Source organism: Equus caballus, chromosome 7, assembly GCF_041296265.1.
Source record: "Equus caballus isolate H_3958 breed thoroughbred chromosome 7, TB-T2T, whole genome shotgun sequence".
Classification (NCBI taxonomy): domain Eukaryota; kingdom Metazoa; phylum Chordata; class Mammalia; order Perissodactyla; family Equidae; genus Equus; species Equus caballus.
The window spans coordinates 79420350-79435184 of NC_091690.1; the positions used below are offsets into that span (position 1 = coordinate 79420350).

The 14835-nt window shown below is 47.6% G+C and overlaps 1 protein-coding gene across 50 annotated transcripts in view; it reads left to right on the top strand.

The window, feature by feature from the left end:
* Nucleotides 1–14835, top strand: part of PPFIBP2 (PPFIA binding protein 2) — a 146191-nt gene that overhangs the window by 108578 nt on the left and 22778 nt on the right. For 25 of the 50 annotated variants that reach the window (XR_011441096.1, XR_011441097.1, XR_011441094.1 and 22 more), the window contains 10 exons: nucleotides 872–933; nucleotides 2089–2164; nucleotides 3261–3364; nucleotides 5195–5262; nucleotides 6891–6948; nucleotides 7999–8040; nucleotides 10997–11135; nucleotides 12330–12362; nucleotides 12785–12926; nucleotides 13558–13686. Coding sequence is in view for 46 of the 50 variants with exons in the window: in XM_070274630.1 (XP_070130731.1) it covers nucleotides 872–933; nucleotides 2089–2164; nucleotides 3261–3364; nucleotides 5195–5262; nucleotides 6891–6948; nucleotides 7999–8040; nucleotides 10997–11135; nucleotides 12330–12362; nucleotides 12785–12926; nucleotides 13558–13686 (853 nt within the window). In the remaining 4 variants the exon portion in view is untranslated. The remainder of the gene's footprint in view (nucleotides 1–871; nucleotides 934–2088; nucleotides 2165–3260; nucleotides 3365–5194; nucleotides 5263–6890; nucleotides 6949–7998; nucleotides 8041–10996; nucleotides 11136–12329; nucleotides 12363–12784; nucleotides 12927–13557; nucleotides 13687–14835) is intronic. The other 25 variants (XR_011441098.1, XM_070274635.1, XM_070274632.1 and 22 more) reach the window with 1 other exon arrangement.

Consider the following 14835-nt stretch of genomic DNA (forward strand, 5'->3'; position numbering starts at 1 on the left):
TCCTGTACTTTTTTATCGAGGCATCTTATTCTCTTTTTGCAATACCCAATTTGGGGATGGGTGTAGGTCCTTTTGGGAAAACTTAACTATGTGCCAATTTCTAGACCTACAAATATTTGGTAGAATGACCTCCAGCTCCTTTCGGCATTGGCCTTTGACCTGACTCACTAGACTAGTTTGGGAAGAAGTCAAGAGAGTCCTTGTTGAGTCTAAAGTGAGAGAATGCCATGTGTTGTTCACCACAGACTGACACAGATCCCTCATCCCATAGGGAAGTTCTTTAGGTTTATGATGAAATAAGATTGTTTTCCTTAACCGTAGGGCTTGTTTTAATATATTTATAGATGCATCTAAAGATTTGTTAGTCAATTCTGACTATACCTCTAAATTAGGCCAAGCATCCAACCCTTTTACATAGTCACTTTTCCAGTCTGTGTTCAGCTGTAGACTTTTTTCCCCTTATTTTAAATTCTCCTCTGCTACAATCCATGGGACTTTATGATTTTCCCTAAAACTAGTTAGCAGCCCAGGTATATGCCTACTCAAGTTATAAAGGATGAATGTTTGTTTTCTTGTGAGCTGTTGGTTGTGAAATATTTGGGGGTTTTTCTGTGTCACTTTTGAGCAAATGGCATTTTGATTTTTTCCCACAAATGTCTATAAAGAGAAGGCAAAATATTAGCTCCCTTCACTGAGTATTCCAACAAATATTTCATGAGACTGACTCTATGTCAGACACCATCATGGGTTCTTTAAAGACATAAAGGAGACCATGTCAGTTTATTCACATGGAAAGTCTTCACATCTTAGCATGTGGGGATAGTTGTCTGCATTTATGTAAGTGATTCTTTCTACACCTAAATTCTTTTAGACCAAGAAATTCAACGTCTGAAAATGGGGATGGAAACTTTGCTTGTTGCCAATGAAGATAAGGTAAGACGGTCATTGGCAGCCCTGTCCTTTCCCTGCTGACATCCTTGGCTCTGTTTGGTCCCTGCTTGTCTCTGATATTTTGGACAGGGCCATGCCCATCAGGCCAGTGGCTCAGGGATGTGTCAGAAGAACAGCCTTTGTCTACCAGAGACTTGGCTCAGCCACTTGTTTTTGGCTTTGATGCCTGGGAACTTTGCCTAAATGGAATCTCCCAAAGGCAAATTAAGGCTGTGCCTGTCCGTGCTGGTGTGAGGAAAAAAATACCACTGTGGTTACTGCCAATGTCATAGCTGCTGCTTAGACTCCTGGAAAAACTCAAGAACAGTCCACCAATCTCCCAAGTGCACGATCTAGTGATAGACCCATCATAGAGACACTGGGCAGCATGCAGTGTTTCAGTTTACTGTGTCTTCATATATTCTTTGCATAATTGACATTCTTCCTGCATAATCATAAAACAGCTGCCTCTGTGACTATAGAGCACCTCATATCAACTGTGAGGATCACAACCCTGCATTTTAATTGAGGAAACTGAGACTCAAAGTGCTTAAGTAATTTTGCCCAAGGTTGGGTGACAGTAGATGACAGGGCCAAAATTCACACCTAACTTTGTCTAACGTGAAAATCTGTGTGGCCTCCCAAGTCCCTAGGCCTTTGCTAAAGGAAATAATCCCCTCTAGGAATTTCCTCTGTTGTAGAAGAAACCTCAGACTCCTAAGGAACAGGTGAGGATATTGCAATATGTACAACAGCTTTATCTGAGTCTTTTTATGAGTGTAGCTCCAGAGGGCAACGCCCAGATCAGGAGGCAAATTTCAATGGCTACCTCAGGAGGGTAGGGAGACAGTGAGTTTCCTCCTTCTGGAAATGTGTAAGCCTCTTGAAGGCAACGTCCAGCAGGGATTGTTTTATGGCTGAGAGCTGGACTGATAGCCTTCAGGTAGATGCAAGAGTGCTGCCTGCAGCTGCCTAGGAAGCAGACCACTGAGAACCCAGGCTCCAGGAAGGGGCCTGGACACTGTGTTTCCTTTTGGAACACTCCATTTTCCACACAGCATTTCTTCTCACTGTGCCCAGAACATAGCCTGGGCCCCAAAATGAAATCACCTGAGGTGGCAGTGGTGGTGTTGACATATGCTTCTCGCACTGTGACAGGACCGTCGGATAGAGGAGCTTACAGGGCTGTTAAACCAGTACCGAAGGGTGAAGGAGATTGTGATGGTAACTCAAGGTAAGAGCAAGGGGGAGCCTACCATTTTCTCCCAAAGACATTCATTCCATCTGCTGTATTAAATCTAGGGGCAGTCCTGCCAGAAGATTCTTCATCTTCGTTTGGAGAAGATTCTCTGCTGGAGAATGGAGCTGGTTAGAGTGTTCTGGATAGTGGCAAATTGGCAGCTGTTGATTTCCAAAAATTTTAAATGGCAGTCAGTTCAGAACTCCCAGGGACTATCCAGATCACCAAGAAAATAAAGCCTTCAACTTGAGCCCTTGGGAATCCCTACCCTTGAAGATTTTCTCTGTATCTTCCCAGGAAACCCCTCAGATTCAGTCAGTGTGGTCAAACCTGGATTGCAAATCAGTTCAGTACCCTCATTGGGGATTAGATCTTGTCTGCCTCCCAGAGAATCTACAAGCTCCCCCAGTAGGTTCCAAGTGCTTTGAGATCTTCTTGGAGTCTCTGGGTACCTGGTTCCCCACAGGAAGTCACAGGGCAGGGAGAACCGTATGTGTTTATGTCTGCTGCCCAGACTGGATGCAACACGCATGCAGCGTTAGTCTTCTTATGGGCCTGGTGGGGCATATGCCAGGCTACCTGCCTTGTTCAGGCCATTGACCTGGGCTCTCATCACAGATTCCGGGAAGCAGATGTTACACGGGAGAAGGCTGCTTTGAGGGTATTCAGCAATCTCTGATTTCTGGCTTCTGGCTGAGTTTCTGCCTCATCCTGGGGAGAAGCGGAGTCCCAGCCTGGGTTATGACTGACTGGTCGCCACCCAGGGCCACTTCTGGCCTCACACACACACATTGCAGCAATGTTTTCTCTAATACTTTGGGTCAAGTTGGAGCCTGATTGCCTGTGGCCAAGGAATGAGAAGGTTGGAGAGGAATACTAGGGGGTACCGTCTCTCTGTTCCACATGAGCTTTCACCTTGAGATGACCCTTAAGGCAGTCCCTGCTCCACTGCCCTGAAAAATGTTCCGAATTACACTCTTAATGTCCCTTTTGTGTTTTTTTGGGAAACAATGTTAGGGTTTTGTGGTACAATTACAGGTTTCTAAACAGATCATATGGTGGTGATCATCCTCTGCATTGATGCTTTCAGGGCCTTCAGAAAGAACTCTCTCAATCAATGAGGAAGAACTGGAAGGAAGTTTCAGAAAGTGGAACACTGCAAATAAAGGCCCTGAAGACTTATTTAAGCCAGAGGTGCTGTTTCCATCCATGCTGTGGGGTTTCAGGAGGCCCTAGGAGCTTATGCTGAGGCTGAGGGAGAATCTCGCAGGTACCTGTCAGGTATAAATCTTGACAGGTGAAAAGTTAAATCAATAGAGTTGCCCCAGAGGCCTTGGGGAGAGAATTGAGGTGGAAAGGGCCTGTCATCTGGTCAACAAGGACAGCATAGTGGATACTGGCCTTTCAAGGATAGGAATTTTCTTTTTTAATACAGTTGCTTATATTTTTTTTTGTCTTTCCTCTCTGGAATGTAAGCACAGACCAAAGGTGGTGTTCGTTTTTTTACCACTATTTCTGCAGGGTCTGCAATAATGCCTGATTCCCAGTAGAATTCAACAAATATTTGCTGAATGAATGAGTGTGTCTTCCTCAATTAGAGAGAGCACTGCAGCTCTTGAAGTGGTCCACGCCTAGTTCTCAGACATCCCCTCCAGCCGCTGTAACCAGCATACAGATTTTCTTTCTCTTTTGCTTGTTTAAAATTTGATCCTATTATTTGCATCTCTCTGGACGTAGGCTAGATACAAATAGCAAATAAACTCGTAGATACAGATCTAACGTGCAGAAGGGGCTTCAGCCCAGAATCTAAAAGGTTTGTGAAACTCCAGAATGGTCAAACTGAAAAGGATCTTTGTGGTCCAGCTCAACCTTTTTAATCAAGGGGAGAGAAAAAGTGTCACCAAGTGACCCCGTTATCACATCAGAACAAGCATTCCAGATTACTCACAATAATAAAATAGTAGTAACTGACGCTCGGTACCTCTGCGTGGGCACTGTGATGAGCACTGTTCATAGCTCACTTCGTTTACACCTCATGACACCCCATTGGGATCCTTATTTTATTGTGGTGAAGCTGAGGCTCAGAGAGGGTAAGTAATCTGCTCTTGGTCACGTAGCAAGTGGATAGCAGAACCTGGAATTCAACACAGGTCTATCTGACCAAAAAGCCCAGGCTTTTAACAACTGTATTATAATGCCAGGGTTCTTCCTGTAGTGGCCCAAAAAGGTACTGGGCTCTAGAGAAAAGAGGTGGTCTTTGCAGTTAGTGCAACGCTGAAGACACCAAACTGTGTCCTTATATACCACCATTAGCTCGTGTTCACTCCGCCTGTAATGCTCTTGCCTTTCTTGCCTTTTTGCCAAGCCCTTCTCATTCCTCAAGATTCAGCTCGAGTGCTCTCCCCTCTGAAGCCTTCCTAACCTTCCCACCAATGAGAAGTATTCTCTCTCCCCTGTATCCCCATATTATGTTCTAGGTATCAGTGCCATAGCACATGTTACATTGATCTTTTATCGTAATTAATTTATCTGCCTTCCTGGTGTGGGAAGTGCTTGCTCCAGACCTAGCACAGAATCTGGCAGGCAGTAGATTTTGCTCCTGTTTGTTGAGTGACTATGTCGATCACAGTGTTGCTCATTGCAAACTACTCTGGCTAACCTACGCTAAAAAAGAAGGTTTTTGAAAGGGTGTGCAGTTGCTCACTGAATGAAAGGCAAGCTGAAGAACCAAGCTCAGAAAGGGTAGGGGCGGCCAGAGCCCCAGGGACTCCGGTCTCAGGGCTCTACTTCCAGGATGTGAACATAGGCCCAAGAAGGAGAGACAGGTTGGCCCACGTTGTTCACTATGCCCACCTCCTTGGCATCTTGAAAGAGCAAACCACCTTTATTGACATAGCCACCATGACTGTACCCAGGGGCAGAAATGTAACTCCTCAAGAGGAATCGTCCAAAGAAGGGGAAAGGATGTGGGGGGTCTCCACACAGTAACCGTCTTCTACAGTGACTCCTTTGTTTCTGGTGCAGATGCCTCCGAGATGTAGTTCTCCCACAGTGGGGCCACCTCCACTACCGCAGAAATCACTGGAAACCAGGTAGGAGGCCCGAGCATTTCCCTGGAGCCACTGTGCCCTCAGGCTCCTCTCGGGGTCCTGACATGGCAGGGACTGGCCGTGCATGGTGAGCACGGCCACCATGTCCTGGGCACACCCACCCTTCCATTGTCAGGGCATCACTCCAGGCCCCGGCAGTGGCCACAGTGGGGCCCAAACCATGGAGCACTCATGAACCATGCCTACCTCCCCTGGCCGCAGAGTCCCTTCCAGGGACCCAGGCTGAGGGTCTGGGTCATAGTCACTGAGAAGAGATCTAGCCAGAGGTTGCAGCCTCAAAGTAGAGGTGGCTGCAACATGTCTGTGCCCTCCAGTGGCTCCTTGGAGCTGAGAGCATCCTGTGCCGTGTGTCTCTTGTTTCTCTCAGCCTCTCTGGAAGGAGGCTTCCTGGTCTCAGGGTGATTCTAGCCCTGTGACAATCCAGGCCATCTAAGGGGAGTCATCTCTCCTACAGGGAAGTTGGTCCATTTGTGTTGGGGAGGCTTCACATGGCAATGAACTTATAATGGGCCGGCCTATGGAGTCATTTGGCTGCCACTGGTTCCCTCTAAAATGAACCTATTTCTAGTTCCCTATGTCAGCATTTTCAAACTCATTTCCAAGGTAGGCCCCCTGTAATGGAGATATGGAGGCCCCACCGCCAGGAACAGGCTGCCTTTCAGCCAAGGTGTCTGAAAAAGATGGTCATAAGCATGATGGAAGCTTCCCCAGAATAGTGCTGAGTCTCTAGAGCTCCTACACTCTCAGAACCCCACTTTCCAGAGAGCCATTGTTCCCCTGAGCCTTTAGCCCTAGAGAAGTATGGTAGTGTACAAGAGAACACTTGCCCAGTTAATTTTGTAGAATAAGAAATTTGGTTTATGCGTTCACTCAGGAGGAAGTCAGCATTGAGTAACTCATACTGACCAGACTCACAAGAGACTAATGTACTACCAGATACTGATTTAGTCGTATAAACTGAGAAATATCACTGCCAAGGAGACTTATCGCAAGGTAACCCTTGTGACCACTGGTGATATTGCCTGTTCTCTATCTAATTGGTGCCCTTCTCTGCAAAACAGCCCATGAGAAAGTAAATCCCTCTGAGCAGATTAGTCAGGGCGTACAGAGCCAGAGCAGAGGGTTGGAGAATCCTCGCAGGTGATGCTTTGGAGCTGTGGAGGCTGATGTGCTCATCTCCACTCTGAGGTGGCGCAGCTCCCTCCTCCCTGGATTACTCTTAGGCTCACAGACAAGGCAGTGTTGGCACCTTTCCTCTCTTTTGACTGCGAGTCTTCTTTTACGACCACACAACAGTCAGCTCCCACTGAGGCTCGAATTGAGTGTATTCTAGATTTTCAAGGAATGCCAAGGACTTCTGATTTGGAATTAAGCGATGCTCTCATGCCCTCGCCAACACATTGTCAGACCAGACTATTCCCCCAAGATGGGCCAGCCTCATCTCATGTGTAACAGTTATGAGGAGAGTGTGGTTTTTTTCCTGACCTTGACCCTAAGCCCACTTAAGAGACTCCTGGTTAAACATTTGGAATAAACTCTGCATGAACGATAGATACCATATACCTCCTTCTCTAGTAACTGTTTCTTCACTTTCTTTTGTGTTTTTCCAGGGCTCAGAAAAAACTCTCTTGTAGTCTAGAAGACCTGAGAAGTGAATCTGTGGATAAGGTCAGCCCATGTCTATCCGTAAAGATTACCGAGTTACTTCTTTGTGCCCAGCAGTGCTGGGATATACAGGAGAGGTCCTGCTCCCTACTTTGTAGAGGGTTTTATAAAGTTGATGGGGAGGCAGGAATTACATGAAGATTTTGAGAAAACCAGTCAGGTGCAGCCCAAGGCATCCCAGAGCAGGGCAAGTCAGGAAATGCTGCCTGGAGCTGGCAAGAGAAGATGGTGAGGCAGGCACAGGCAGATTTGGGAAGTGGTGGGGAGCAGGAAGAGGTAAGTTCAGAGCCAGAAATCAGTTCAAGCCTGAGAGGGTCTTGAATACCGGCCCTGTATCCCCAGAGCACTGGGAAGCCTTGCAGAGATTTTGAATGAGGAAGTAATGTGGATACAGGAGATGATCACAGGAGCGAGTTAAGGAATGATTTACAGGATGGAGAGAGGAAGCTTTTTTGAGAGTCTAGAAAGATATGAGGAGGGCTTTGTCGCCACTTATAGGGGGTAGCCATTGATCAATGGCTGCCTCAGGCCTAACACACGAGGACAGCACATAAATAGAGGCACAAAAAATATCCTGTGCCCAGGGCCTGGAGTGACAGTAATGACTACAAGAGCAGTCAATACCCCTGTGCTGGAGGGAGGGTCGCAGGGTCTTGAGTGAGGTCGTTGGAGACCAAGGAGTCCCGCCCTGACAGAGCCCCTTCACTGAGACCTGCGGCACAGTCTCTGGTCTCTAGCAGTGCACCAGCCCTCGTGATACAATGGAACACCATAAAGGCTGGAGCCGGCAGAGCCACGGGCCCATTCAGTGGCTTTGCTCCCATCGTCACGTGCCTCTTGCTCCCCCCATTAGACTGCTGGCAGCTGCCCTGGGCATCCGTCCATGATGTGGGCTGTGTTTCCTTCATGGATATTGGTTCCCTGGCATAAACATGGGGAGGGAGGGGATGAGCCTTGTAGATTTAAGCAGGCAGGGGGTCCTGAGTTGTTGTTTGTGACTAACACAGGTCTCTTTCTCTCCACATAATTGACATCCTTCTTGCCATTCCACAGTCTGTCGATGGGAACCAACTCTCCCCAGTGGTAGAACCCAAGGTATATTACCTGCATGTCCCTGTCACGTATTTGTGGTTACATTGTTTGCTAGAGTGTTTTCATTTGATGAGTTACAGCTTTTGTACCTTTAAAATACGTTAACTGTAGGGGGTAAGACAGCAAGAGGAAAGACAAAACTTCTTCTCCCATTTTCTTCACATGTGCACCCAGCTGTGTAATGTGCTTTCACCTCCATTATCTGTGGGGTAGGATTTATTCTTATCTCCTCCATTTTATAGGCTCAGAGAAATTCATCTTTAACAAGGCAGTGTAGATCTGATTGCTGGGAAGGGGGATATTATGATCTCAGCATACAATTAGAGGAATATGACAGCTCTCATCCTTTCTGTGCTGATGTGTTGTGTTTAAAAAACACGGGAGTGCACTCAGCCACAGGTGCAAGAATCTTTCTGCAGCATCCCTAACGTTGGTGTCCGGCCCTTGCTTTGTGGGCCTGAGAGCTCGTTCCATTGTAAGATCCCCCCTGTATTCTTTTCCAGCTCTGTCTATTCGATACGTCTCTGGACTTCCCTAAAATGTACATCTGCTGATCCTGGCTCTCCCTCGGGAGCCCATGCAATAAGTCAGTCTGCCCTGCTCCTCCCAGCTCTAGAATTTAAGTCTCTCTGGCCCTCTCTGAGTTAAACATCCTCTTCTCATGTGCACAGATCACAAGCCTTTACAGTTTCTATCCAGGGTCCTTAGGATCAGCACTGGTTTCTCAATGTCTCCTCTAACTTGTGCCCTGGACCACACTTGAATGTGACATTCTAGATGGGGTCTGACCTGTGCCTTCTTTCATCTGGGGACTGCTCTTGTAGTCATTGCTGTCACTCCAGGCCCTGGGCACAGGATATTTTTTGTGCCTCTATTTATGTGCTGTCCTCGTGTGTTAGGCCTGAGGCAGGAATTGTTGTTCCCTATTTAGAAACAATAATACAGAGGTTCTGAGAGGCTAAAGAGAAAGAGTTTTGCCTCAATCCGTCTGATGCAAAGCCTGTGCTGTTCCTACTCTGTTGTGCTGACTCTCTCTGTGCTAAGTTAGGGCAGCTGGGTCATCAGTTACATGCTGCTCTCTGGCTGGGGTTTCCATTTCCCTATAACCAGGCTTATTCTTCTTGGGGAAGCAGAAGCAGACCTGGATCCAAGCATTTCTGATTCCTCTGTGTCACATCCTGACATTGCACGACCTTCTCCGGCAGTGAGTCCTTCCTTTCCAGCTTTTCTTCTGGGCTGAACAGAGTGAAGAGCCCTTTCTGTTGCCCTCAGTTCCTTCTGTTTTTCTGTTCTGTCTTTCTTACAGGTCTGGGCCACCTTTTGAAGCCCATCCTTGGATTAGGTACTGCCCTGTTTACATCTCAGCTCCTCAGCGAGCTTCCAGGGCAGCCCACTTCGGTGGCCTTGGTGGTCTCTGCCCTGTCTTAGGTGGGCATGTGGGATGACTCAACCGGAAATCTGTTTTTGAGAGCCCTTCCTCTCTGCCGTACTTCCTGTATAACATCGAATGTGGAGTCATGCCCTTCAGTTCTCTAGCTTTTTGAATGCTGCCTTCCCTACAGTCAGTGATTCCTGGGTCTGACTGTGCATCAGAGTAATCTGAAATGCTTGATAAAAATACAGACTCCCAGGGGGGCTGATTTGTGGGATCAGGTGGAACCTGGGAATTTATATGGTTTTTGTAAGTGTCCCAGGTGATTATGAAGCAGCTGGTGCATGGACTAGCATTTGGAATTCTTAGCCACATGTCTGATCAGGTCCAATCTTGACCTCATGAGTCATCATGAACTTAAAAACTGTGTAGTCTCCATCTCTCAAGGATCTGATTATTTCTACTTCACTAGCCAGTTTTTTCAGAATTCCTTGAGAATTTAGTCTACTTTTCCCATGTCTCTCCTTTCTGAGCTTATTAAGAGGGGGTTAGTACTCCGTGTTCAGCGAATGAGTTGGATTTCAAACAATTTCTAGGACAGGCATTTATAAACAAACTGAATTCAGAAATTTATTGGGCACTGGGCTCTTTACTAAATGAGACTTCAAAAGATACCTCAGTCACTGAAACCTCCTATGACTTTTTTGACTTGTCAGTTTTGAAATTGGTTTTGTCTTTCGTGTTACTTTTCCTCTGGGTCCAATCAAGTGATCCGCAGTTGATTCCCTCGGTAATGCTACTTCAATTTCTCTCTTATTTTCACTCAAATGCATTCCACTGGGGTTGAGGGGCCATTATATCCTTCTTGACCGATTAAGTGCAGTTCCTCTTCCCCTTTACATCGACTTCTTTCTTTGGGACCCTTTCACGTCCAGGGTCTGAGCACAGGGCCCCTTGCACTGGGGCTGAACCGCATGCAAACTCTGATCCCAAGTTCCTAAGGGACCTCTGTGTGAGCATGTAGCTCTCTGGCCTGTTTCCTGTTGTCATCTCCCCAAGAGTGCGCATGTCTTCTGAATTTGCCTTAACCTGATATTTTTCAAAATAACTATTATCATAATCCATAAATAAAATTAATATATAATGTATAATATTATATAATATAAATATGTAATGAAGCAATAGGTATAGTTTGATTAGAATTCTGATTTATATATTCAAAGAACTCAAAGGGTAGTTCATGGCTGTCAGTTCATTGGGCTTCTGAGCAGCAGGCTAAATGGCAGTGTCTTCCTTTGCAAGACGCCTCACTTCCTGCTTAGGGCTAGTTGCAGGCAGCTCTGGATTTAGGCTTGACTCTGTCCCTATCTCACCGTGTGGCCTTGGGGAAGTTTCTTCCTTTCTCGGAACTCTGGTCCCCTTTCCTGTCCTAGACTAAATGATCTTTGAGGGGTCTTTGAGTCGGCCTGAGTGAAAAATGGCTCTTGGAGAACAGGGAGTGGTTCCTGCATCCAAAGATTTCCTAACTGGGATGGGTCTGAGACTGACGGCTAATTCAGCATCTCTCTCTCTCTCCTCTTCCCATAGGACAGTCCTTTCCTGGTAGAGCACAAATACCCCACATTACCTGGGAAGCTTTCAGGAGCCACGCCCAATGGAGAGGCTGCCAAATCTACTTCCACTGCCTCCCAGCCTGACCCGGCAGGGAGCAGCCTGCTGAAGCTGAGTGAGTGTCCAGGCCCCTACGCTGGCAGCCCCGGAGCAGCAGCCTTAGCATTTCCAATTATTGCACAAGATCCCTGTGCCCACCACTGAGCCCACAATCAGAGAATGGTGGGGGTGGGGTAGATGGGACAAGTCGTCCTGCTTTCAGAGTTGATGGCTCACTGACTGGTGCTCTGTTTCCTTCAGTAAACGCTTTAGAGCCCCAGCAAACTAGGGTGTGTGGCCACCCTCGTTTTTTTCCAGCTGCAAGTAGTCCACTCTATTTTTCCTTCTTTTTCAATTTCTCCTTTCTTGACCCCTTCCTGTCTTCCCATCATTCCTCTTTTCTCTCCTCTTTAGACACCCTGTTCCCTGCTTCCTGTCCCTCATTCTTCCTTCCTCTGTCGTCCTGATCCTCTCTCTCCTGTCTCTGCTTTCCTCTCTGCAGCCTCCCTATTACCAGTAGGATGATATTATGCACTCTTCCAAGGGAGAGCATTTCCTTAGAGAAATGGAGGCAGTGGCCAGTGGGCAAGGATGTCAGTCCACAGGGATCCTTTTGGTGTTTAGGACCTGAAACCATGGAGGGTTTTGCTGCTTTTCATGTATCATAGGCTATCTTTTCTGAACAGCAGCAGACCAGTGTGGCCCAGGAAGGAATGTTCTGGTCCAGGCAAAGCTCTTCCTACCCCTGACTTCTCATCCCTGGCTCTTCCCTGTCCCAGCCCAGGTGTTGGCTTCTTCCCTTGGCCAGTTCTGCCTTTGGCTGCAGGAACTCCAGATAAGCCCTTGGATGAGTATGGAGAATGTCCTCGTGACACTCAGACTATGCACTTGCAGCAGCTTCAGACTATTCTAGTCTGATCTAAGTGAGCCCAGCACCCGCACAAGAGCTGCGTGTGGCCCAGTATATTCAGTCCCTGCTACTCTCCCTCCCTCTCCCTGCATGTGGATCCCTCAGCCTGCCAGGAAGTGGCACCAGGAGCATTTGGTCCCCTCACATGAGGCCTCCTCACTGCGCTGACCCTGTGGGCCGAGCTCAGTCACCTTTCCCTCTATCCTTCCTCGTGGGATTTTTTTTTCTTTCTGTTTGAGTTTTTCTCTCTTGCTCGATGACTCTTTTGTTTATTTCTTTGCCTCCCTATAACTCTGGTGGGCTGGACTTTGGCCTCTCTTGCTTCTTCATGTGGCTTCTCTGCTTCTTGGTTGGCTGGAGATCGCGGCCGGAGTGTCAGTGCCCCTGTATTAGGTACTGTACCCTTCCAGGTGAGGTGGAGAGTGAGAAAGCCCCTGCTTCCCTACCCTGACACCCTCCCCTCCCAAACAGTCAGCAGGTCCCCCTCCTGCCTGCATGTCCGCATCTCCCCTGGGGAAAAGAGAGCAAGCTCCTTGTTGGAGTTACCTACCAGTACTGGGACCCAAAACCCTTAGAATTCGAAAACATTAGCTCACCAAGATTTGAAACCTTAAGCTCACTGATTCCTCAGAGCCAGAACCTGGACAGTGCATGAGCCTCTACTGAGGTCTTGGTGTAAAGTTCTGCCCTAAAGGCAGAGCTGGGCAGACTCCTCCCAACTCTCCCTGGAAGATGGCCTAGGCTTCGGGGAGAAGGTTTCTAGAGGGTATGTCCCTTCCTCTCATTCACACATCATTACATTCTTTCAATCTCAGGAGACACAGAAAGTGGCTGGGACGACACTGCCATGGCCAATGACCTCTCATCCACGTCATCTGGTACTGAGTCGGGCCCCCAGTCTCCCCTGACACCAGATGGTAAACGGAGTCCCAAAGGCATCAAGAAATTCTGGGGAAAGTAAGTTGGTGGTGATGATCATAATTATATTCCTGGGAATTACTCTTCTTCTTGACTGGCCAAAGAGTCTGCATAAACCCTTGTTCAATTAAATGTTGGGACAGCAGTGAAAACAAAGTTGTCATGTTTAGAGAGAAGAATTCAAGTTATTTTTTAGGGCCCAGAGAAGGAGAACTATGAAAGGCATCTATTAAATATAGCCTCTTGCCTTACATGTCATTCATTCCAGGCATCCATCCCACCCATCCCTCAGACCCTGAACACATTCTCTGCAGCTTACACCACATGTGCTTTAGGACAGACACATGGATGAGACCAAGTTCTTCCTTCTTAGGGGTCAGTCTGTGTCTTGAGAAATCTTTGAAGACTGGGGCCTCCTACCAGGCATCAGCCTTAACCTTGATGCCCATGGGGAGTAGCCCAAATCCTAGAGGCAGGATTAGAATTGAGGCTTGGATCTGGCCAAGGAGCTTGTCTCAGGTCATGATCCTTGACCTCTGGGGAGGCACTAGGAGGCAGAGCCATCAAGAGTTCTAGGTCTGTCTTGCGTAGCCCTGTGTAGGAGGGGGTGCGGTGACTTCGTGCTTGCAGACTGTCCCCTGACAGTCTCCATGGATGCCTCTCCACACAGAATCCGAAGAACTCAGTCAGGAAATTTCAACACTGATGCACCCGGGATGGCAGAGTTTCGACGAGGTGGCCTCCGGGCAACCGCAGGGCCACGACTCTCTAGGACCAGAGACTCCAAGGGTCAGAAAAGGTAAGGCTCCTTCCAGTCCATCTACAAAGATCTATATGAAATCCTGGCCAGGGTGGAGTGGGTACTAGCATCCAGAGATGGAAAGCAGGAGCCCCTAGTGCAGAGCTTCTCAACCTTTCCCGTTTGACATGAGTAGGTACCATCATGTTTGTAGGTACACTGAGAAAAAGACAAGAGGCTCCCTACATCAGAGGTGGCTGGGGTGGAGGTGGACCCTCTGCCTTCTCTGAGGACCTCAGCAGCTCTGCACATCTCTATCATTCTCAGCAGTGCCTTTGCATGCTGGATTGAGAAGCTCTGGTGCAGCCACTGAGAACACAGATTCTGGAACGACAGACCTGTTCTTAAGGTCTCACCCACTTCCTAGCAGTGAGCCCTAAGCCAAGTTACCCAAGCTACATTAGTTCTCTATGCCCCAGTTTCCTCATTTGTGGAGTAGGGGGTCAAAAACAAGTACGTTGTAAAAGTTCTTATGAAGATTATATGAACTACTGCATGTGTAACCCCAAGGGCAGCTGTCAGCCATTCAAGGTTCCCCTTCCTCCGGTATATTTGGGAAAGAGCATCCTCTCTCCTGCCTCTGCGTCAGTGCCCTCCTCAACACAGACCTCCACAGAAGGTGTCGCTGGAGCAGGCAGCACCTACTGTTGTACCTCATAATACATTGTACCAAACTTTCCTGAAGTGTGTTGACTGAAGAGGGTGCAAAGGGATGAAAATGGGAAGTTTCTCATGACTGTCTCATCATGTCCTAATGAAAAAGGATAAAAGAATTAAACTTTTCCAGAGATTGCCATGACGGGCACCCTCCATCCAGTTCCTAGTTTCAACCCCTTTCCTTAGATCTCCCTGTTCTGAGAAGAGCGTCTCCCTTCAGACCTGCCCAAGGCGAATCTTTACTTCTGTGTTTTGGAGAACTCCCTTTCCATGTCCTCTGGTCCCTTCGGATAATCCCTCCCATACATCATCTCCAGCAGAATATCTCCTAAAGTCTCAGTCACTCAGCCAAGATCAGGCTTCTGGGGGCCTTCCTCAGGGTTGGATTGTGACATTTTAAATCTAACCAAACAGTGAAAAGTAAGGTTTCATTCTCTTAAATTTCATCCCTTTGAGATTGCCATACACCAGTGCCAAGTGCAGGTAATTGCT